At 45.3% G+C, this 24,338-nt stretch overlaps 1 protein-coding gene and 1 long non-coding RNA gene across 14 annotated transcripts in view; one reads left to right on the forward strand and one right to left on the reverse strand.

The window, feature by feature from the left end:
- Positions 1-2: 2 nt before the first annotated feature.
- UNC80 (unc-80 homolog, NALCN channel complex subunit) overlaps positions 3-24,338 on the reverse strand; it is a 133,939-nt gene continuing 109,603 nt past the window's right edge. For 11 of the 13 annotated variants that reach the window (XM_038181816.2, XM_038181808.2, XM_038181813.2 and 8 more), the window contains 13 exons: positions 23,850-23,973; positions 21,418-21,543; positions 19,421-19,544; positions 18,457-18,663; positions 16,943-17,127; positions 16,176-16,341; positions 15,087-15,266; positions 12,939-13,077; positions 10,821-10,877; positions 4,640-4,721; positions 4,040-4,151; positions 2,540-2,751; positions 3-1,727 (listed from right to left, as the gene is read on the reverse strand). In XM_038181816.2, coding sequence (XP_038037744.1) covers positions 1,464-1,727; positions 2,540-2,751; positions 4,040-4,151; positions 4,640-4,721; positions 10,821-10,877; positions 12,939-13,077; positions 15,087-15,266; positions 16,176-16,341; positions 16,943-17,127; positions 18,457-18,663; positions 19,421-19,544; positions 21,418-21,543; positions 23,850-23,973 — 1,978 coding nt within the window. In that variant the 3' untranslated portion in view covers positions 3-1,463. The remainder of the gene's footprint in view (positions 1,728-2,539; positions 2,752-4,039; positions 4,152-4,639; positions 4,722-10,820; positions 10,878-12,938; positions 13,078-15,086; positions 15,267-16,175; positions 16,342-16,942; positions 17,128-18,456; positions 18,664-19,420; positions 19,545-21,417; positions 21,544-23,849; positions 23,974-24,338) is intronic. The other 2 variants (XM_038181810.2, XM_038181817.2) reach the window with 1 other exon arrangement.
- On the forward strand, positions 15,097-20,063 carry LOC119717433 (uncharacterized). Its single transcript, XR_005266943.2, has 3 exons — positions 15,097-15,261; positions 15,596-15,848; positions 18,986-20,063. It is a non-coding gene; the product is annotated as an uncharacterized lncRNA (long non-coding RNA).

Here is a 24,338-nt window from a genome sequence, read left to right on the forward strand (position 1 = left end):
CGTTCAAATTACAAGCCCCAGGGGCCAAACTTGTAATTAGCACATTTTGCAAATTCTCAGGGTGATCTAAGACATTTTCCTCTGCACAATAATGCCACGATTACAAACCACAGTATCTAGCTCCTCTAATGTAAGCTGAAAAAGGCTTTATGTGAATCCCAAAGCACAGGGTAACTTTGGGCGTTGCTTATGATTTCATGGTTTGATTCACAGCTGTTGTGCAGTTTGTCTGTAAGCAGCTAATGGATAAATTCACATTTCAGTGTAATTCCATGATGCTGCAGCATAGCCCATAACTCAGCTGTGACGTCAGCTGATCCCCCGCTGGGATCACCTCCTAGGTATAAATGTACCACGTATACATCTAATACTTGCAGCCACCAGCGTGACGTACATAAAATGGAACCTTTGTAAATACAACCTCAGCATGCCAAAAATAGATTCTTTCATCAAGTTTCTGCCCTGCAATATCCATCTTCTGTTTACAATGTACATATATATTTATATTTTTATATATAGGAACATGAAAATACCATACATAAATATTTACTTTAAATCCCTATATATCTAAGCACGTAAGACAGCATCAGTGGAGCAGTTGCTAGGTACCGGAAGGTCCATGCATTCCAGATGTGGTTTCTTGTTGTTTTTTTAAAGCTATGGGGATGAATTACTCAGTACATTAAAGCAGGACAGAGTGGATTATTTATACCATCTGCAGACCACTCACCCCCTGCCCATCTATATCTGTGCGCAGCACGTGCATCCCTTCTTATGGTATGTACTGTATTTAGAGCAAATATTTTTGTAGCACAAGGGCAGGATCTTACAACGTGGAATGAAACCAACAGACAAAAGTAAACTCAACTAAAGGCTGCAGTGACAGAAAAAAAAAAAAAAAAAAGGGGTGGGGTGGGGTATCTAATAGCTCCATGGTGCTTACCATTGCTCAGCAAGTTAGAAACAGTAGTCCCAGGCCTGTGAAAATCGAGCTTTAGATTGGTACTTTTTTGTCAGCATTTTCACTGTCAGTACCAAACTGTAAGAGCCTTGGATACAGCTGCTATATAGCCCTCCTCTCTAAAAAGCTACAAAAATAAATCTTGGGCACAGTCTCAAAAGAGGTTTCTCTTTCCTGTCTTGCACGGTACAACAGCCTGCTTACCCAAAGAGGCTGCTGATCAAAGTACATGGCTGCCAGATCAAGGTTTTGTGGACCACACATACTTGCCCACACCTCCTACCCTGAGAATTTTTTTAAAAATTCTCTGCTCCTACAGTCTTGCCCTGAACAGAAATAGATTTCGCAAACAGAAATTAGCTAGGCTACAGCAACAGGCTGTTAGCTATATTCTGCTTTTGGATAATAAAGTGCTCGTTTGAATTAGTTACTAGTTACCAGGGAACTTAAAGGAGAAAGTACAGTTTCCCTTCCTCCTCCCACTACTGCACTTCCCCAAGAGTTAAACGTGAGATTCATCTAGATCAACATCGGTCTCCCCAAGCTCCACGTGCGTGAAGCTGAAGTGAGTGGCCAGCAAGGGGTTCTCCATCCCGTTGTCCTCACTGATGTGCAGGACCGTGTCCCCGTGCTGCAGTAAGCTGGTGGTCTCAAGGCCAGCGTAGTCCTCGGTGTCAGAGAGCTGGGTGGGTGGGGTGCTTTGTGCTGTGGCTGGCCGGGACTCCAAACCCTCCTCTTTTTCCTTCTCAGTAGAAAGTGCCTCGCTCTGCAATTGAGGAGAGCCGGTGGTCATGTTCAAAGAAAAAGGGCGAGTGGGGCAAGAGCTAGGGAACACCTATAAAGCATTTTCTCATTCAGAACTACTTTGTAGCATTAAAGGGCCTTTTGCAGACTATAAATCCCCAAAACTCAGCCCTAACAATTATATTTATTATATTTTTTTGCTGGTGAATGAAATTTGTAACAATAACCAGAAAAGCTGTCTGCTTTCAATTAACACTTCCTCATTTTGTATTTTTAAGAAAGTTGTCTTATACTTGTTCATGTCAAAGTCCATACACCCAAAAGACACCAGATAGCTGGGGTATAAAAGTGACCACAATACTACTAATGTGTTGAAGTGGCGATTGTGATTGTCTCTCACTGTGCTCAGTGGTGTCCAACAAAGAAAAATGTTGGACAAGCAGCTTCTTTTGAAATGTGATGCTTTTGCTAAAACAACCCCGAGTGAGCTTTCGAAGTAATCCTTCCTGGAGGACTCATTTCTCATACAACAAGCTGTAATTGCCAGATGATGAGAACTTACACAGGTCCAGAAAGACTTGTAGTTATGATGGAAAGATGCAGGGAATATACTTACAAATGAAGAATTACCGCAAAGACCGAGAAGCGAGTAGTTTATAAAAGTAGAGGGTAGGAGAGCAAATTCAGCCTTAAGAAAAGACGCTGCCTTTACTCACCAGCCAGCTTTTGTTATACTGCTGTAATGCAGCTATAAATATTTGCCCTGCAACTTCCATCAGCAAAGCTGAGATGAAGCCGTGGGCAGACACGGGATAGAACTGTGAGTGGTGTTACCTGGCCAGTGGCCTGGCTGTGGAGATCAGCTACAATGATGGCGGGCGAGGAAGTCAGCACGGGTTTACTGGGTGCTTCCTGCTTGCTGCTCCCCTGGGGGCTGCTGTGGCTGCAGCCCTGCGGCTGAGCTGCTGGAGCCGGGGGGTTGGCTGGGGACGGTGGTGTTGCCTCAGGCTGAGCTTCAGTGAAAGTCACCGACCGCTTCTGCTCCACTGAGGGGTACAAAGCCCAAGAAAGCAAGGTATTAAAATGCTATGATTTGGGAAGGAAAACACAGTAAGAGAGCAGAGAGCATCCCTAGTGTTTTTACAGCTAAACCAGGATTCGTGATATGTTCCATCTTTATAAGCTGTCTAAATGGTGCCTCATCTCACAACCTTTTACTCCTAGGCTTCCTCTGAAGCCACAGCAAGAGTCAGGGATCTCCTGAAGGCTATTGACCCTACCTATCTTTGTGATGGCTTGGTGAGATAAATATCACCCATAACATCATTCCACCACAGAATATAATGAACTGGATTCCCACGTGACTTAGGCATTTTTGCCTTAACTAAAAAAAGGAAAACTACGATCAAACACATAAGGGAGTTGCCCCAGGTTTTGCAGGAAAATTGGAAAAGAAAGAGGGCAGCTGATTACCCCTCATTCCTGCCACTGACTGAGTTCACTACCCGGCAGGAACAAAGAATATCACGGGTTGACAACAGCTAGACTGAAGCTTAACAGTAGAACAAATATCCCTGCTCCCACTCTTAATCATTCTGGTCTAAGTTTTATGTTCCAAGGATCTCCAGCAGCGCTGTTGCCCCAGCACAGTCCTGGCTGGAAACCCAGGAAGTTCTGAAGCAACCTTCGCTCTTCCAGGTGTTTCCTCCACAGTTAATTGCTCACTCCAGATATACGGAATAGAGCTACCCGCTCTGCTTGATAATGCTGACTCCTGGAAATACATTGCACGGATGCCACAAACTAGAACAGCCCCGTATTCGTTTCCATACACAGCCCTTAAAACTCAGAACTGTTAAGCTTGCAAATGATGGGAAATTTCCTTCTTTCTCCCACTGTTACTAGCAGCTTCAAGATTTGCACATCCAGAGTTTTTAGACAAGGCATCCTGAATGGAGGACACACACCCTAGATCCTCCACACTTTTAAGAGACACGATCATTGACTGCCCATGTCCAGTTTCACCTTGCTGGCCTTGAAAACATGAAAGTGTTTTGAGAGGGCGATTTTCTGATCCATTTATTAAGGAAAAGGATAAGCATGCTGGGGCTTCCCTTTAGTACAGGCTAGTGACGAGCAAGTTGATGGTAACAATTTCCAGCCATTACCAACCTGAACACAAACTAGTTAAACATGGCACCTCTTATTTCTACGATGAAAACAGCTTACTTATTCTTCGAACGTGCTAATTTTCCTTTAATCTAAAAACAACAACATTGAATTTTGTACTTTAAAATAGGAAGGGCTGGCTCTGGAAATGCAGCGCTGCCTTACCAGTAGGTTTTGGTTTTGGCTGGATGCTCCGCCGGGTGGTTGAAAGTCGAGCTCCGTGACGGCTCCGAGGTTCAGTTTGAGTTTTTTGACGTGACAGCAGTGGTCGTCGAAGCTAGGTGTTGGAAGAAAGAGTCGTGTTAGGCTGAGGTATGTTCATGTACTGCACAACTTGTCCTCTGTAGGGAGGATACAGATACACATTTTTACGGTTTCTATGGCTCAGACATCTCCTTCATACGAAAACAGCTACTGAACTTCTGTGTTTTGGATCTTTTCAGTTTCAATACTGACTGTAATCGATGTGCTTTGTGTAATCATCATTTGAATTTAAAAAAACAAACAAAACCCACAAAACCAACAAAAGTGCACAGAGGAGAGAACCAAGAAACTCAAAGTGCACCTTCCTTCTTACCAGTTTGCCAGGTCTCACGGCTACAACTTGCACTACGGTCCTGCTAACTTAACCAGAGTATGACATAATCCATAAAAGGGAAATGTTACATGCAGAAATAATTTCAAAACATACAAAACTAGAAAAAACAACAACAACAACAACAAATCAAAGAGAAGGAAAGGTCTGTTCACTTCCCATGGTCTCACCTGCCGCAGGCCTCTCTTGCGCCCCAGGGGTTGCTGCAGAAGAAGGTTCTGCTGTCCCGGCTCACTCTGCACGCTTGCCACCCTGTTAGATGTCGACAGCGTTAGGCCAAGCACGGAAGCACCCTGTGTAACTAGCAGGTGTCCTGGCAATTGTGACTGACATAAATAAATAAATAGATAGGTAGATAAACCACTAATGGCACAGTCACTTCAAAGAGCAAATACTGTCTTTGAAGGATGGGGGGGACGTGTCTGTTGGGTTGTGGCTTCCAAGGCTTAGGAGAGGGTGGGAGGTGGAGTCATGGCATTCAGGACTTGGCCACGCACAGGTAGCATCCAACTATAAATAACTGCAAATTTCAGTTTTCAGTCATTGATTGATGCATCCCACTGAGCCAACACTCACTTCTCTGCATCCTTTGCCACATAGGCTTTGTCAACCAAGGCAAGAAGATCAGCTCCTAGCTCAAAAGCCTTCTTGTTTGCGTTTCCGTTTGTAAGGACAATGTTGTAAAAGCTATTTTTTTCTCCTCCCAAATAGACTCCACAGCCTCATCACACTTTTGTCATCTGGTTTTAATTTCAATTTAAGTCAACGAACAAAAAACAAACACAAAGTGACAAAGGATCTATTCACATAATGGATGCATGAGTTATGCACACAAGGCCTCACACTCAACACTTGCAGCCTTGAGTCTCTTGGTAGCGAATGAACAAAAAATACAAATAAATTATATATATACATTTATAAAAGCACACATTTTCAGTTTTTAATTTCTTGGTACACAACAGCTGAAAATCTGCAGTAAAACAATCTTTAGCAGTAAAACAGACTCGGCTACACGCCATCTCATCCTACTATTCAGCTGATCATTAAATCTACTCCATACGAAAATGCCACCCTCCCCTCATTTTCATCAAAGTCGTATATTCCACCAGACAGATAAAAGTTGTTCATTTAGCAGACAGCGGTCACAAAACATTTTAACTGAATGAACTGTGTCTGGGAGACATATGGTTACAATAGCAACTAACGTTTAGACGGACTTCCTTTAAAGAAGGCAGCTGCTTATTTGGGACAGACTGGAATCCACTGAGCCACACGTCCTATTTAAGCAACTCCCAGCCGTATCTGGAATGCACTGTTGAGGATTTGGTATTACAATCAATTTTGCCTTTGGCCTGCATTAATCTAAAGAAAAACAACATTCTTTTCTCTAGATGTTTTCCTTGGATCTCCCCGGAGGAGCTCAGTACCACCAACAGAGTGCAGGTTTAATATCTGCCCTTACCGGAGCGGAGGGAGAAGGCAAACCTAAGGATTGACATGGTCAGACAAGACATGAAGGATGCCTGAGGAGAGGCTTAAAAAGTCCTCTCTCCTGAACAGCTCGTTCTTCCCTTTGGCACAAGTTACTGCTCGTCATAGGTTTGGTAGAAGAGAACATGAGAGCTTCCCGGTCTGCTTCAGGTCAAAGTCTGGTTAACTGAGCTCAAAGTCCTACTCCTTCCTCTTTTATCAGTTTAAACCGAAGCCAGACATCGCATTTAAACCATATGTATGTGCTTCCACCAGCTCTGCTGGCGAGATGACCGCCAACTTCAGGGGAGAGACACTACCTTCAGCCCCCGAAGCTGTTTCTCTTCTCATTATCTGACCACAGCCTCCTAAGCCTAGCCATGCCTTCGGCAACCTCACCACAGCTGCAGTGGTTTGGAAAAAAGGAAAAGCTTATGTGAGCTCAAAGCCAGAACAAACAAGATATATTTGAGTCCTTTTCTCCCCCAGACAGCCCTTCCAAATGAGATCACCAGCCTCTGAAACACATTTTCCAGCTTTTACGTAGGGTATTGACATGATTTACATACAAAGCATCCTAAGCATCATGCCAACACCCGCCTATGAATAAGCAGAGTCCTCAGAGTGACTTCCTGCGAGCAGGACTGTGTTTTTAACCCAGGCAGTAACTGCAGCATGTATGACTGGTAGGTCCAGAGGCAGCACATCGTTCCTTATTAGAGCAGAGAGGCCGCCCTCAAATTAGTCTCTTGATTTGTGATCCAGACTACCTGAAATCACAGCTTGTAGAACTTTCCTCATCTCTTGTTTCTACGGTTACATAAAAACCAAGTCCTGCCAGTATGTGAATTAAGTAGGAATTGGCTGGAGAAAGTCTTGAAAAAATAATTTGCTGTTGGACTAGCTTTTGCCAATACTGTTACAACGTCTGATGAAGGAACAGTAGCTCTTGGCTCTACGGGTGAGGAGACATAGCCGTCTGTAGCAGGCAGACTACAGATTTATTCCGTACAAAAACACTGTTTGGAGTGGTAAAACAAACTCACTTCACATGCATCACGAAAATACTTTGAAAAAGTCATTAGATAAAGAGAGCAGATGGACCACATGAGGGCACAGAGGCTACACATGAGGAGAAAAATGGTTCCCATGGAGTCACCTGTGCACTGAAGGCAAACAATAGAAAGGCGAGCAACAGAAATGCTGGATTTCGTGTCTTCCTGCTGGAGTCTGTGATTTTCAGCCTGGCTTATATCATAAGTGAAATGAGTTTAGTGAGCTGGTGGATGCTTATTTCCAGCACTGAATCATTACGCAAATTGGTATAATTCAGGATGATCTTATGAGCTGGAATTGCAGATAACTATTGCAGACAAATGGTGGATCAGAAAACAGCACCGTTTTGCAGAGCTGCCAGCACACAGCACAGTCCTGCTGTGGCTGTCTTTTTGCCTTTTATCTCCAAATTTTGAAGAAGGGATAGGAGGGAGAGGGGGCAAAGAAGGGGCGAGAGCGTCGTGAAGACTGCAAATTTCAGATGAGTGGCTGAAATTTCAGATACAACCCTTCACTTTGTGAGGGTTTGTTTTCACATCAAAGAACGGCACTGCTGATCGTATTTCCATGAAAATTAGTGTGTCAGACGGATTGTTGACTCCGTGTAAACCCTCCCTCCTTTTCTGTCTCTCCTTGTTTACCAGACCTGACCAGAAATAGACTGCTTTTCCGGCAGCCTGTGGAACCCAATCAAGGAACAGTGAATCAAATGCCATTTCAGCTGGCAGTACCTTTCCCTCCTGGGGCAGTGTGATCAATAAGGGGTTTGCTGCACTACATAAATTTATTTGGGATATAAATTTATTTGGGAAGAACAAAATAGAAAAATTTCCTGCCCATCACAAAGATGCTCTATCACTCCCTGAGTATCTCTGTCAGAGGTTTTGTCTTCACAGTATTATTACTCCTGCTTCATAGTTAGGGCAGACAGGTGAGTAAAAGATCAAACAAACCCAGCTTCATGGGAGCATGTTGCCATCCCGACATGAAATGACAGCCAGTCACACAGTGGGGGCTAAAAGAAACTTTGCCAGGTTGGAATTAAGAGTGATAAACCATGCAGCTACAGAATAAAATAAAATAAAATAAAATACCAAAATAAAATAAAATAATAAAATAAAATAAAGTAAAAGGACAAAACTAAAACACAGACAAAGGAAACAAGGAGTTTAAAGGTCCATGAAAGGTGTACATGCTTGCCAAGCCACTGTGGTAGAATGTACACACTATCTACATCCCAAGGCATCTGAGTGATGGGGTTAGTGGACAAAGGCCAGTGGAAGATGGGTTAAAATGTAGATGAACTCCAGCTCTCGTATTCCCAGACACATCCTAGTCATGCTGGTGTTAGGTCTGCTATGCCTGCAATACGAATTTGCCCTGATTTTCCCTAATAGGCACAATGAAGCTAGGATAAGCGTAGCTACAAACATTAAGGACAATGTCTTTGTACAACAGATTTCCATTACAGCAAGTTCTCATTTTTCCTTTCCTGATTTATGGAAACATCCTTTCCTCTCAAATTATTACTACAGCTCATGATGCTGGATACATATGCTCCAAGTACCTCATGCTGTCTGTTTGCTTCTGAGCACCCAAATGCTGTCCCCTTCCTGTCTTCCCTGCTCTTCTACACAGCTGTCTCTAATTGTTATAGAACAAAGGGAAACAGGCTTTATTCTTTCTTGTCTTTATCCCTATTGTTTATTTATTTATTTATTTATTTATTTATTTTTATTTTTTTAAATTAAAACTCCTACCTTCCATAGAGGTCTAGTCTCCATATGATGCATTTCTTTGTGTCAGTTGACTAAACATCAGCTTTTGAATTCATAAGGCAATCGTAAACTGCTGCTACTGTGCTCCAGCCAAAATCAAAGTTATGAAAGAAAAACTGAAGCCTGCTTTATTCAAAGTTGATGTTCCTGAATGTAAAAACACATTTATTCTGTCCTATGATCCCCATAGCACAATAAACTCCTGCAGTGTCTGCTTCATTACTTCTGTGCTTTAGAGGAGGAATCCAATTTGCAAATTTAACAATGCAGTTGAAATGACTTTTCTCGCTCACAGAACTGTAATCTGGCTTTTTCATACGAAATTGCAGTATTTCCCCGTCTTCATTCTTTCTAAGGTTTTGCAGCTCTCATGCCCACTACTTGAAAAAAAATAATAAACCTTAACAGAATTGACTCCCAAGTACATCTGTTAAGCTCTTTATCTAGGAAAAGCTCTGTACCAAAGAGCAGGGGGGAGGACGCAGTGTCCCGGTCCCTAGCAAAAATTGGTCTGACAGAAATTAGCAGGAACCCACTGTACAGTTGATTGCATTTCAGGGTTCAAAATAAATTATTGCTTTTGAACTCATCTGTTGACTTGGCTGTCTCATATTCCTCAGCCTCATCACTGTTATTAGGAGTGACTCCCACTTAACGAGATCAAAACATTTCAAACTCAGCAGTGATGTAACCTGATAGCAGGTCACGATGGCTTTAACTCAGATCCAGACCTTCTCTTCTCCTCATCCTCCTCAACTGTGGTGAGCTTTTAGCTCCACGTAAGGGATGGCCCTTGGCTTCTTTGGCTGAATGGCTTCTGTTCTCTTTAAGCGTGCTCAGACGACCATGCAATCAATTTTCCTGCATCACAAAAGCAGATAACCATACTCCTGCCTCTGCCAACAAGCTGATGTCTTTTCCTAATGCCACTCCTACAGCAGCACCACTTAGAGACCAATCTGCCAAAGCAGGATTCGTGCACACCAAGGCCACTATGAATCATGAGAGATGATCTCAGTGACACAACCAACGATAAACTCTCCATTCGTCAGCTGAGAGGAATGAAGGAATGAACAAAGCAGCCTGTCCCCACCCCAAACGCCTCTCAGCATATCCACGTCTTCAGCTGGGGTGGTCAAGTAATGAGGCAGTGAGTTATCCTAGCGCTGCCGATGGAATGGGCCATGCTCCCCTGGAAGGAGACAGAGATGCTCTTGGGACTCACGAGAGCTCTCCGACCTCGTGAGGATGGGTTGCGAGGTGCGAGCAGAGCAGCGGGATCAAAAGGATGACTGGCACGACTGAGGTGGCCGTTAAAGGTGCAGACCTCCCTTCCAAGCTCCCTTCTGACCCATTTGACAGGCACAGCCCTAACAGTGCTTGCACACAAAGTCCCCTATCCACAGGTGATGGTCAACAGCTCGGCCTGAGCTCCAGTTCTGACAGGGCAATTTTAAGCATGGATTCACGGTGTTCACCTGCAAGCTTTCTAAAGCTGCCATTTGAGAATTGGGAACACTTTGCAAAAACAATGAGAATTACTGCAAAGCATCCACAGAGAACTTTGTTCTGCAGGAGTTATCGTAATTAGTTTTATTAGCGAACGTTAAAGAAAACAGCTTGATATTGTTATTAAGTCTTTTGTGGTGACAGCATCGTGAGATGAATGGAAAAACAGATGTCTGCTTTGTGTAAGCCTCCAGACTAATGCTTATAACAGGCTACAGCTAATGCCTCATGGATAATCTTTCTCATGCCTTTCAAGCAATTGCTAAACAAGGGGAGAAACCCAGGCTAGCCAGACAGACCACTACTGCACTTGGTGTTTCCCCTTCCCCTTAGCTTCCTCCGAGTTATTGGCAATCAAAGCTGAAAACTGAAGGTGGGTTGCTACACCTTTGACTTGCAGGCCTGAATATCAATGAGCCACAAGAGACAGAGATGGAGAGAGCAACAAAAGGTGAGGGGAAGAGACAGAGGAGGTTGGAAACGGCTCGGCTCGTTTCCCAGCACACACACTGACAGACAGGTAGTGTTAACACTGTACCTAGAGAGGCTGCCCTCAGTGGCCAGGCTCGGGGAGTCATCGAGGACATTAGGTTCACTGCAGGAGGGGCAGGGAGATTCAGAATTTAGGGAAAGAAAATGCAAAAAAAAAAAAAGCATGCGATTGTCTCTGTTTTAAAGGGAAAAAATATCAACGGAATAAAAAGTAAAAAAGGACGGTAACATTAATTGGTCTCGCACGCTCAACAGCACATATATGAGTCAGAGGAGCTGAAAGAACATCTGATAACAGGAGTAGCTGTTAGAGGGAGTTTACACTACATGGAGACGTCTACATCTCTGCTCTGAACTGGGGAGCTAAGGACTTCAGTAGGATGTGTTTCCAGAGGATATAAGGTCAGGGAACTGTTTTCCAAGCCATTTTCCTGTGGCATTTTCATTTATTTTGGTTCTATTTACTTCCAGCTTCATAGAAAGCTTTTTTCTTCCCTCTTCCCTACAAGCCAGTTCTTCCTGAGGGAGGACTAATCTGCCTCCCAGGAGCTGCAGACCACTCTCATTCTGGTACAATTCTAAGGACAACCACCTGGAAAACAAGGTCTTGTAGTGCAATGAAACTGTAAGTAAACAGCTGGCGTGGATCCTGGCAAACAAGTACCCAATCGCTTTGCTTTTCTACACTTCAGCCACCGAGGCAGGAGCAGCTCTCTCAGCCACAGGAAAATCATGAAAGAAAGAAGGCAGTCTGCTGGGTTACCAGCAGGAAAGCAATAATAATATTACTTAGCATTAATTAGTTTACATTTGTGAGGCAGCCTGAAAGCCCAGAGACCATCCATAACTAAAAAGGGCATGATATTGTAGACTCTGATTGTGCTTGCTGAGCTTGTACTGTCCCTGCACAGATGAAAAGCGATTCTCCTGGTGTATGGTGTACATCAAAAGTAGAGAGTAAAGCTCTGTTGTAATTAAACTCTTTTTTTTCTCAGAAGAACCATGACTTGGGATTGCACAAAGCAACATTGCTATCAGTCAGCTGTGACTCCTATGAAGTTTACGCATTCAAGATTGTAGTGAAAGATCTGGGGAAAATGCAGTCTTGCATATTAATTTCTTAAGAAACAAAGGGACTGAATCAATTGGGTTCAAAAGTCAAACGAGTTCCTGTAAGCCCTTTTGTGAAAACTCCCAGATAAAATCTGTGTAACTCCTCTCTTGTAAATCACTTCTCCTATCTCTGCTGGTATGTACCACAGCTGTTACTTTTCCTTCATGTATCAAGGTTATTTTTTTTAACTTCCAAGCAAGACTGGGAGGGAACAATGTTGTTTGATTTTCCAAGGCTGGTCAGGAGATAATGCAGAATTTACTGTTTAAAGGTTCAAAGGAGTTAACAAAAATTAATCTATCCATTGTCAAGATATCTTTGGATAACTATATATCTTTGGATAACTATGCCACAGAAAAACAAAACAATAAACACTGTTTACTTAGAAAAAAAGTCACATTTAACTGCAAAACTTGTCTCTACGCTCTAAAGACGCACATTTTCCAAATTCCTATCTTTTTTTCACCACTCCGTGTCAACCAGGAATAAGGCATTCAAGGGGATTTCTATCAACGTTAATATTTCTGGGTTTAAATTGTTAAATCCCATCTTTCAGCTGGACATTTGGCGTCCAAGATGATCTAGTTACTGTTCTAAGAAGGATAAAGTCTACATGGGAAAAAAAAATAAAAAATCAAACAAACTACCTCTGCCCTCTGTCCAGCATCTGGGGATTACTCCATGCTCCCAACGCAGATTGTGCACAGTCCCCTGGTTCATTACAGAACCTAGAAATCACATCTGCTCTTTGTGTTACCCACTGTACTAGCAGAGGAAAAAAACTGCTGGAGATGTCTGAAACTGTTTCAGAGGAAAGTTTCTAGAAATGACAGCTCCTTCTTTTGGACCTTATGCAACACAAGTCATCCTGGAAAATCATTATTTCCAAAGCTGCACCGTTGGTCCAATGCTATTTTAGGATGAATACATTTATTATCACTATGCTGGTGCTGATCCTCCTATCCCACATTTCTGATTTCCACATCATATACCTGCACCATTTCTGCTCTCGTGAATATAATGGGAAAGGTGAAAAGCCCATGTTGTTACCTTTGGCTGGGTAACATGCCCACCTCAGCCTGAGGTGCAGACACGCTGGAGAGATGGCTGGAGAACCGCCTCCTCCCAATGGCACCCATTAGGTACGCTTCTTGTTCACTTACCACACTGGGCATACTCAGGGAGTCATCTAGAAAGAGAGAGGAAAAAAAAAGAAAACAACAAAGGAGAGGGAGCAACCATCCCAAACCCCCACCTCCACATTTATACTTGTCGAACAATAACGGGATGCCAAAGGTGTACCCAGCATTTACTTACCAAGTCCCCAAGTCTGCAAATTTCAGTGCTTCCACTAGATTTTACAAACACTGGTCAGAAAGACATACGCATAAAACCCTGCAGAACGAGGAGCACCGCACACACGAGGCAGGGATTTATGTCTGCTTTCAGCTTATATAACTCCCAGGAAAATGTGTTTGGGGAATTTGGTTTCTACTAAGGCTTAATTTCTGTGATTAATAAATCGTTGGGTGATATATAGTGATTGCTGGCAAAAAAAGTTGTAGCTGGACATGTTATGGTATGAATAAATGGCTGCTCCAGTATAGCAAAGCACTGTTACAAAAGATAAAATCCATAACAAAGCAAAAGGCAGGATTGACAGCCTTTAACACCCTTTGGGACATGCGTTTTAAAATGTCACCAAAAAAAATTGGATAAATTGACTCAAGCACATCATTCTGCAGCTGTGCTTTGCAGACAGTTGGATTGTGATCAGGACTGCTTTAAATTTTCAGTGCTGTTTCAAATTACATCAAGTATCTGGAAAGAAATGACTCTGTTGTGGTTTTTACCACAACAACTTCTAATTATAAATAAACAAATGAAACAAAAGGGTAGTTTTGTGTAATTTTCTCTTCTCTTTTTGACCTTTTCCAATTTTGATATACTGAAATACTTTACGGCAGCATTAAGCCAAGGCAGGGCTGAGGTAATACTGCCATAAGCAAATAGAAGACAGCACTCATCATTCCACACAGTGGCTCATCATTAATCTGAGGCTGAAAACAGCATTTGCCACAACGTGTAACAGAGAAATGTTTCAGCAGAACAATGCTGGGTGGACCGTGCAATGTTTAGCAATGAACCCAGCTGAAATAATGTTGGGCTGAACCTGAAAAGTTCAGGCTGTTCTTTCCCAAAAGGTAGCTCTGCCTCAACTGCACAGACCCTTCTTTTGAGCCACCTATTTTCACCCCTTTTACTTAATGTCTTTTGGGAATAGTCAGCAATCCTCAAATACAAAAGCAAAGTGCTTGAGTTTCAAGGCATTGAGGCAACCAACCCTTGCAGCACCAGAAGACAATATCCCTGCTAAAGCAGGGGGAAACCCAAGCCTGATGACATATAAGCAGAGTTTTCTACCCTGGCTTTCAGTGACGGACAACTCAGAAGCAGATGGACAGCTCACAAGCAGAGAGAAGGCAAAATTCCAAGAATAACATGAAATTCAGCTGAAATGACAAAGCAACATTGAGGTCATTGCAAATTAGTCCCCAGGATATTCACCGTCTCATTCCTTTTAAGCCGGCACCAGAAAGCCTGGCAACCCTGGAACATGCCAGCTACCCACAGGAGAGATCAAGCTTTTGCTGTCAGAAGGTTTAAGGCTTAATTTCCTCTCTGTGAATCCAGTGACACAAGCGCACAGACATTCTACCCTGCAGAGCCACAGCTGGATCCCATGCAGCACAAGGTCAACATATTCCATGTCAGAGCATCCAGACAGAAGTGATGAGCAGGAAATACTCAGACCCTGCAGCAACTGGACCCTAACTACAAAGCCAGCCACCACCCCTGCCTTCTGCCGGGATGAAGGTCAAAGAGAGGACTGATTGCTAATGCCTTGCCAGCACTGTGGGGACTACGTGTCAGCCCGGGTCTCACACATTAGATGTCTGCTCAGGCCCTTCCTTTTCTCCACCCAGAGATCAGGAAGGGATGAGGAGATATGGAATGACCCAAGCTTTAAGACCATGGACTGTGTAGCATCAACACCAGATCCATAGCCTTGTGCCCCCATGGGCTTTTTGTTCACACTGGGACAGTGACAACTGTCTTCCCCTCCCATCTGTCCTCGGGGGCATCCAGAGAACACCGTCAGTGTTGGGAGCTTTGCTCAAATCAGTAACCACGTACTTTCTTCATCTTCCTCATCTGTGCGGCTCAGCGTGTCCTGCGAGGCCTGCTGGGAGGGCTCGCTGTCCTGCTCCCAGACCGTGCCAGTGCCTGTGTTGGAGCGGGACATGGTGGCCAGACTCAGGCGGTATGCGGAGGTGGAGGTGCCCACGGTGCTCACAGACGTCTTCCCTTGGTAAGCTGCGCAAGAGTGGGAAAACCCAACCCAAGTCAGTGCCGGCATTGGGAACCAGCAACCAGTGACACCTTCCTGTCACACTGGGCACCTGACTGCTAGGAGCAGTGGGGCAGTGGCTGGGCAGAGGTGATACAGCAGGCACAGAAGCCCCGTCTCACCCCATCCCAAACCTCTGTTGTGTCTGTTTTTTTGTTTGTTTTTTTTTTTTTAATGTTTGTTTGCAGTCTGGTTTTCTCCCTTAACCTTACTGCTTCAACATTTAGGAAGAAGGCAAATTATTACTGAGGAAAAAAAGCTTGAGGCATGTTCTTTTTTTCTTTCCTTTCTTAAGAACAAAGCACATAAAGCCTCCTGCTGTGCATAAGCAGCGGCTGCCATCTTGTGGCAACAAGGGCGACTGTCACAGCAGACGTCCCCTCATGGAAGGAAAGTGGTGAAAAAGCTTCAGTGCACTGCGAGCCCACTGGTAACAGTACAGAAAACCAACATAAGACCAAGAGGAGAAAGGAGGAGACAGATCTGCTGCTGAACTACGAACATACATCCGTTTCTATGCAAGCAGCTCAAGATTTACAGAGATGTAGGTAAGGGCTTGCTGTGTTGTGGGTTCTGGGTTAGGGCTGCACAGGCCAGCTGTGGCAGTGAGAGGCTGCTGCTGGGACATGGGCTTAGTGGAAAAAAATGGGCACAACAAGGTGTGCTTCACAACTACCCCGCACTTCTGGTGGCTGTCCAGCAGCAAAGCTGGGCTGGGCATGGAGCCCGAGGCAGGGACAAGCTGTCAAGGTGTGAGGGAGTTATCCCAAGCCCCTCCTTGAGAGCGGGCGGGTTTGTCTCACAAGTTAATTCCCAAGTAAACCAGCTGGCCAGACTGGGCTGATGGCCCTCTGGCTCTTCCCTCTCCTCCTTACCAGACCCGCTGTGCACTGCCTCCTTCAGGATCTTCAGCTCGTTATTGAACTCTGCGATGAGGGAGCTCTTGCAGAGGGGGCGCGGTATGAACCGTCTCTCCAGCTGGTCAGCGATGTGCTGCCGGGCAGTCAGCTCCTCGTGGTTCTCAGCCGGCTGGGCCAGCAGCTGAGAAAGGCATTAACAACATTGGGACACATTAGCATGGCGGGGAAACGATACCCAGGGAGCTGGGACTGGTCTTCAGATCAGCACGAGCCCATAGCCAGCAGGCTGTCCTCTTTGTAGGCATGGTTTTGACTGCAGCTATAAGAAGTTTCTGCCTGTCTTTTAGGGACAACCTTGTATTTGACTGAGCAGACACAAAATCCCACTGCTACATGGAGATCAGGGCTTCCTTATGCTAAACTCTGCCGTCAGACATGAGACAGCTCCTGCCTCCAAGATGATTCAGTCTGTCCAAACGGTGAGAAGGCTAAATAAGGCGGAGTACCATGTCTCAATCTACCTGGCAAGGAGGGAAGAGCTGTGATTAGCTTAAGCCCTGGCTGCCCCAGCCCAGCAGCTGTCTGTCCATGATGGGCATACTCTTTGCTGTTGTCTAGCAAAAAGCTTTCTGATTCAGTTTCAAGGGCTTCACAAGCCTACTAACACATCACTCCCTACATAAAGACCTGGTTCTTCCAGGAGCGCTGTTGCCTCTGTTTTCAGCAAGGGAAGAAAGGCTATCTTCAGGGAGCGATCTAGCAGGAGCCAAAGCAACTGTTACCTTGCACTGGATGAAGGGCCGAAGGAGCACAAAGATAGGGATCCGTGTTCGCACGATAAAGTCGAGGAAATCCCACAGGGCCAGCCCTCCCACCTTCCGCAGTGCCATCTCTTTGACTTGCAGGCTCAGCCAGTACCACTGGCTGTCCAGCTGGCGTTCAAAGCAAACAAGGATCACCTTCAGGGCTACATGGGAACACACACCAGCAAAGGACAGTCAGAGGTGTTATTAGTGTCCCTTACAAGCGCTGAGGGAGGAACGGGGGGGCCACGGTGGGCACAAACCTTGGCATGCATGCATGCACATGCACTTGCACACCCACACACCTCAGAGTCACAAGTTTCTTTTCTATCAGTCTGCAAACAGTGTAGGGAAGGAGGGAAACCTTGTCCTAATAAATGGCCTTGGGATCAGGACTGAGAGTCCCTCCTCCAGTTTTACCCCTGAGAAATGTTCCTACTTCACACCCAAGTTCCTCTGTACTTTTTTGCACTTCCCCTCTCCCTCCCTGCAGAGCTCTAGCATAATTTGATTGTCTTCCTGGAATTCAGGTATTGATATCAATTTTGGTATTTCAAAAACAGCTCAGGATGGGAATGCAGCCCTGTCTGATCAGACAACCTCAAAAACCTCTATTAAGCACAGCCACAGAAAGGGCCACCCTGTGAGCACAATCATCTCCAGGTTACCTTCAGGGTAATGAAAAGGACCTTCCTAGCAGTGCAGCTGCTTAAGCCCCAGTCTAACAGTAATCCGAACAACAACAACAACCAGTCCAAGGGCCAGAATTCACAAGAGCACTGCATTACAAATGGGGATGAGCAGAGATGAGGTTCAAAACAATGCTCTCCATTAAAGTGGGCTGTGACCAACAGCTAGCTCGCAGGAGAGACAGGGAATCTACCCTGTGCAACAATGGAGGCCTGGAAATTGCTGGGGGAATGGTTGACTACTCTACTCCATCTTTCTTGATGGGATGGCCAGGACATCTCAGCCATCACACATCTACGTACAAGTTTGTTGGAACAGGGAGCTACATCAGTGGTGAGTTGCCAGTTTTTCATCAGTAGCACCCCACACCTCAGATAGGGGTTAACAAAGAGCTGAATGTAAGTCTTTGGGTAAGTGCCCTCACAAAATTTGACACAGAGAAGCTGTGTGGAGGGCCCCCCATATAGCTCTGGTAACCAGTACTGCTGCTGGATCTCTGATTTGACTGTTTTCTCTTTCCTTTCACCTGTGGGTCAGGTGTGAGAATACAGTACTGCCTTGCAGCAGCATACAATGAGCAGGGAGAATAATAGTCTGGAAAGACCACACGTGCATAGGGCCAGCGGGCAGGCAGACTGCCCCGCATTTCACCTGCATGACAGAGCTAACCATGGGCCAGTGAAGCTGTGACATTAGGGGCTGGCAGGCAGAGAACCAGCCTTTTCTGGCTTCACTGCTATATACTGGCAGGATGAAAACTGAGCGACTTCTCTTCCCAGAGGCGAGCAGAAGCCATCACTCACCCAGGTAGGCAGCCTGGCTGGTGGACTCTGCGAGCCCTTCCCGCCGCAGGTCCTTCCCCGCATCCCCCGGGGTGGAGCAATGGGCAGGGGAACTCTCCAGCATAAAATTCTTGCTGCGGGAAGTGCTGATGATGCGAGGTGGCAGGAGGATATTGATAACAGTCTGGAGCAGCAGCAGGACCTCAGGCTGCTCCAGCCAGGGGCTGTCTGAGATGCATTGGGAGGGGAGAGAGAGAGAGAGATCAGGCTACATCCCATCAAAGACAACCAAAAGATCCAGACCCTGTTCCATTCCAAAATGTGGGGCAATCTCAAATGTCCCCCAAGCCAAAACTCCGTCCCCCACAACTTGTTATGCTGCTTCTCCTCCTGCAAGCAAAGGCAAAGTTTATTTCAACACCAACACAGACAGACACAAACACAGAGCTACACAGCACAGCAGAACATCCCGTTCAGTGGTCTCATGATCTCATTTCCTTTTTTTTTTTTTTTTACCTCCCCCTCTCCATTCTTCTTTGCTTTTGTTTAGGAATTTACCAGTGATCACACTCTATAGAAGAAAGCAAGGAGCAGGACTTATGCCAGCCTAGTGGCATGGATTGGGCAGACAGCAAACCACAAGGGCACACAATTTTGTGACCTCTGCTCCCCTCCGTGGCTTCTGCTACAACACATTTGTCTTGCCCTGCACTCCAGTTTCAAAAGAAGGAGCACGTCTATGAAAGACCTGACTCAAGGACCACGGCCCAGCTGAAACAAAGAGGAGAAACAACAACTTCTCCCAGTGGGATTCTTTTCAGTCTCAGACCCAAAGGGCACTTAGCTGACACACTGTAAGTGACAGGAAACCAAATTAAAAAATAATAATAATAACAAAAAAAAAGATCAACAGAGAGCAGCGAAAGTGCAAACATCAGTTGTCAGAAAAGGGGGAGAAAATTTCTTTTTGTTAAATTAGTCAGACCTTTGCTTCCAGATCCTACTGTGAGCACAAATGGAATCAGTAGGTTTAAAAGCATTCCTTCCCTTCTTTCCTGATTGGTGAATGGGGAGACGACATGGCTTAGGGGGAAATCTTCTTTCAAAGCCTGTGCAGTAATAATAAGAAAGGATTAAACAATTTCGTCAGCAGATCACGCACACAAGTTACTGCAGGGAATGACGGTCCCCCAGGCACCCTGTTTACACAGTTCAACACAGGCATCGATGACCTGATTGAATTAGAAGCCCTGAGACCACTTAGGAGCAAAAGGATTTCACAGAGTAACATGGCTATGACCTGCTTTTGTCATAACCAAGAGGTAAGAAGCCCAGATTCCTTACTCATAGGCATCATTAACAATATCAGAAGCATCCCACAGGAGCTGACTGCATGTTAGTCCCAAACTCTGTACTGCTGTGAACGGGAACAGGATTTGACCCAGACTACAAGGAATAAAAAAAATGAACAGAGAAAATAGAACAAATGACATAACCTAAATATTCTGCTGTCTGAACATGAAGGTTATTCTAGAACACATTTTTTGTTCTGCCTCACTTTGTGCTGCTCTGTCAGCTTCCCTAACAAAAACACTGAACTCCTGAAATATAAACAAAATGCACATTTACTTCTTGACTCACTGAAGCCCAAATTGAAGGTCTTTTGTCTTCTTTAGAGGAGGTAACACAAATGACTATCACTAAAACCTCTGCTCATCTGCAATTTCCCAGTTGCTATAGACTTAGCTGTGAAATGCAACTGAACTTTGTAACCCCCTGAGCTTGTAGACCTGGGCTGAGAAACTCCAGAAAATGATTTACTGTGGGGTATGAAGTACTTCTATTTTATATCCTGCAGGAAGGCTTAGGAATATGGCTTCTCATGTGTTTTTCTGACATGTTTGGTTTTTGTTCCATTTAAAACCCATGAAAAGAAGGAGTGAACAGGGAGAAAATAATATAAGTGAAAACTCCCAATATGGTTTAAAAATGATTTTTTTGGTACCTAGTTAAAAAAAAAAAAAAAAAAAAGAGAGAAAGGATTTCAGAGAAGGTGAGGGCAGCCCTTTTTAGCTTGCGATCAAAGAAATATTACCTCAGAGCTGGAAGAAATCTGTGCCCTTTATGTGCGAGTCAGTATCAAAAAGTCCTTTTGTGCCTCACGCTCTGAAGAAAAGCAATGTGTCTTGATTCCTCTAACCCTTACTTCCCAAGCAGCCCCACCACTCAAAAATACCTGCTGAAGTATCCAATTGGATGTGCCAATACATACTTTAAAATGCAAGTTGGAGCTAAATTAGGAAATTTGTCTCTTCATTCTGTTGCTGCCAATGTCTCCCTTTTGTCTGATTTCATGCCAATGGGCAGGGAGAGGAATATGGAGGCAGAAAGAGTCTGTAATAGTTGTGGCACTGCTATGAGAAATGAAAAGTGATGAGTTTCCAAAAGTACAGGATGGGTTTGTTACTGTGGACAAGGATGCTCTTGAGTAAGCAGCTGAAAAGCCAAGTTGCCCTGCCTGTTTGAGCTAGCACACCGTACAACCAGCTCAGGTACGAGCAGAAGAGCCCAAACTCCACTCGAAGTTACGCACATGCACCCAACGAGAAAGAAGGTCGAGCTGCATGGACGTGACCCAGGCCAGGGCACATCTCCCCATGGCAGGAAACTTCCGCTAGCTCCTTAGGTACTGCAGAGAATCCTAATATGCTCGTCAGAGCCTTAAACAGCATCAATCAGCCAAACTCCCTGGACGTGAATCAGCAGTGTTAAGCTGATGGATGCTTGTTGTAGACGGGTGAATTCTGAGCTCAGTTCAAGCCGTCAAAAAGATGGGAGAATTTACATGTTGCTTCTCTTTGATTTTTGGTGTATGTTCCACAGTTTTTGCCCAGCTTTTGCAGAAAGAAAACAGAGCACCGATGAGTTGGTGTCTCAACCAGAAGCTAAAACTTGCCTGGCCGCAGGCCAGGGCAGACACACCTGTATCTGCAATGCTACAAGCCGGACAACAGCTGTGCTGAAGGGCAGAGGTGGCGAGAGATAAGGGCTGAGATGAAGAAGGGGTAATCCGTCAGCCACACTGGAGGGTCCTACCACTCCCATCACCTGCAATACAAACAGAGCACATCACCACAACTGACTGCTAACAGTTTCATCCATGCCATATCCTCCAACATCAATGAAATGGAGGGGCCTTTCATTCGAGCACTGGGTTGGGGTGGCTCTAGGAGAACCAGCCCCTGCCCAGTGGTCTTTGTGGGAGCTGGGGCCAGTGAGGAGGAGTTCTAGCAGGGAAGGTGAGGGGAGAAGAGGGAACCAGCAAGGGTGGGAGGAGTGCACAGGTAACCTGGTACATTCAGCAATGTACCCTGTACCAGCCCTGAATGATCAGCACTGGACCGGTGGAACAGTTAGAGTTGGAGGATACGTCATGTAACGACTGTAACAAATAAAATATGTCATCAAAGCAAAAAGTCTGCATTGAAACTGGGCATCTTTTCCCTTCTCTTGCTGATCTACTGGAAAAATAATGTCCTAAGTCTGACCCTAGCCGGGTTTTGTACAATGTTCAGATTCCTCTCCAACACACTCTGTTCTTACAGATTCTAAGCATGGTTCATCTTGCCTGTCCCAAGATGTCTAAAATAGAGTCACCTGCCAGTGACCTGGTTGTCTGGAGCCCCGTGAACTATCAGCACAAGAAAACAACACTTCTAGGGGAGGGTTATTTGAACTGTTTTGGACGTGTCCTTCAGGAGAAAATTAAACCACAGGCCTGCTTCTTTGTGTTTCTCTCCATGACTACACACATCTAGATGATGGAAACAGGTAGAAGCTAACTCATAGACTGCTGAGCTTAGGGGAGATGAACACACACTGTATTCCCAAATTCAGCTTGGGGAGAAAGAGAGCAGTCAGTTTTCTCCCAGAACACCAAAGGACAATTTAGAAGGGGAGAAGGTGAAGCCCTTTCTCCATTTGAGTATGGAGACATTCAGACATTTCCCCACCTTCCTGCTGGATGTCTTTTTGGCTTCATGATGCACCTGGTCTACACATAAATACATGTATTAGCATGCAGTCAGGGGTGATCCTACAGCAGCTACAGCTCTTGACAGCTAAAGGTGAAATTCTCTTAATGTTAAAAGTACATTTTTTCCTGGTACCTCTCCCTGGTGTTCCCAGCCAGCTGAATGCAAGCACTATGACTGACTGCACTTCAGCACTGCAGAGCTTTCTGCTTTTTTTAGAGCACTGACTAATTCTTAATGCAGGCCTTTTGGAGAGCCTGCTGGTGTGATTCACTCCAGCTTGTCTGCCTGCCAAACTGCAAGTCCATTCTCAACCTGTGTGTGAGCTAACTCTGTAGCAGCTTCCCTGGGCAACAACCCTAAGTACTTTTGAGGGTCCAGATTTACAGTGCCTCCCAAGCAGCTCTCTCTGCATGAATAAGAAGGAAGTCTTGCGGGCTCTGACAGCTTGGAGCTTCCCTACCCTTGCAGCTATGAGTGATGTATGGGCTCAGAGGACAGGAGCCTGGCAAACACTGATACTGCATTAAAATTGGTGATCATTGTTTTTAAAATTAAATTCCTCGAGGCACTGGGAACCCTGAGAGGTTTTCTGCTACTGCATTCTAAGAAGAAAATGTTATTAAACCCAGTATCACTAACAATGCCAGGGCAGCCTTTCCCCCTTCATTTGTATTTTTTCTACACAGAACGTGAGCGTGTGCGTTTGTACAAATACCTGGAGCTACACTAATACCAAACGGAGGGTTTGTGCCCAGTGTTACAGCTGCAGAAACTGCAATCTAGAACTGAATGACCAGACAGGCTCTGTCCGTACAACCTCTCTGTTGTGACACACTTAGGAACAAAAGTTCTACTAAGAGTGGGATCTGAACATTGTACTGTGCAAACCTGTACTAGATCAAGCCAGGGACATTGCAAACAGAGGAGTGAATCCACCCATGTGAACCCTTCTAACTAGCCGACGTCTGATGGCCTCTGACAGAGCCACCAGGGCCCTCCCCACTGGAGACGGTAGGGATCTCCAGTGCCACCCTCTCCCCGCCTCTCCCAGGTGTGTGCAGTCTCCACCACCCCACTCTCCAACTTGCAGCCCTCAACTCTCAGCTCAACGTGGCAAAGGTGGATCTTCAAAGTGGTGCGTGGGAAGCAGCGGAAATAAATCACTCGAGCACCGCTACCGCTCACTCTATCTCCCCATGCACCACTTCAAAAATGAACCTTGCTATCTCTAGTGTCACTTGCGAAGTCCCCTTGCGAGGGGTAAGGGGACGGGTAAAATGACGGGAATGGGAATGAACTGTCCTCGTCAGTCCAGAGAAGTCAACAAGCAGACTGAGGGTTAGCTAAGGTTCACGGGGTCGCCGCTCAGCTACTCACCAGATTGACACACACATTGATCAGAGACCTAAGGTGAGGCAGGAAGGATATGATAGGCTGCCTCTGAAGTGTCAAACAAACCCCTTCAATCAAATTGCTGGCAGGCTCCCACTCAACCTGGCGCCTGCAATACAACAGTAGGTGCCGTTAGCCGCTGGCCTCCTGCCCCCCACCAGACGCTCGCACACACGGCGACCGACACACAGTGACGCCCACAGAGGAAACATTTCAGACAGCGACGACGTCCAAGATGAGCACAAAGTGCGCAACAGAGAAAAGGTTTGACCCACGCAGCTCAGGAAAGCACAGAGCACACCGGGCGTTGGGAGACCAAAAATGGAGCAGAGGTGTCTGCAGTAGCGACACAAAACCCCTCACAACAGGAATGGTGGATGGGCTGTGCTTCACTCCCTGACTCTGCCTTCCAACAGATGGTGGATGAAAGGGAGCCACCAGACAGCTCTCTAGGTGTGCCCGTGTGTGGGAAGC

Source organism: Anas platyrhynchos, chromosome 7 (genome assembly GCF_047663525.1).
Source record: "Anas platyrhynchos isolate ZD024472 breed Pekin duck chromosome 7, IASCAAS_PekinDuck_T2T, whole genome shotgun sequence".
NCBI lineage: Eukaryota > Metazoa > Chordata > Aves > Anseriformes > Anatidae > Anas > Anas platyrhynchos.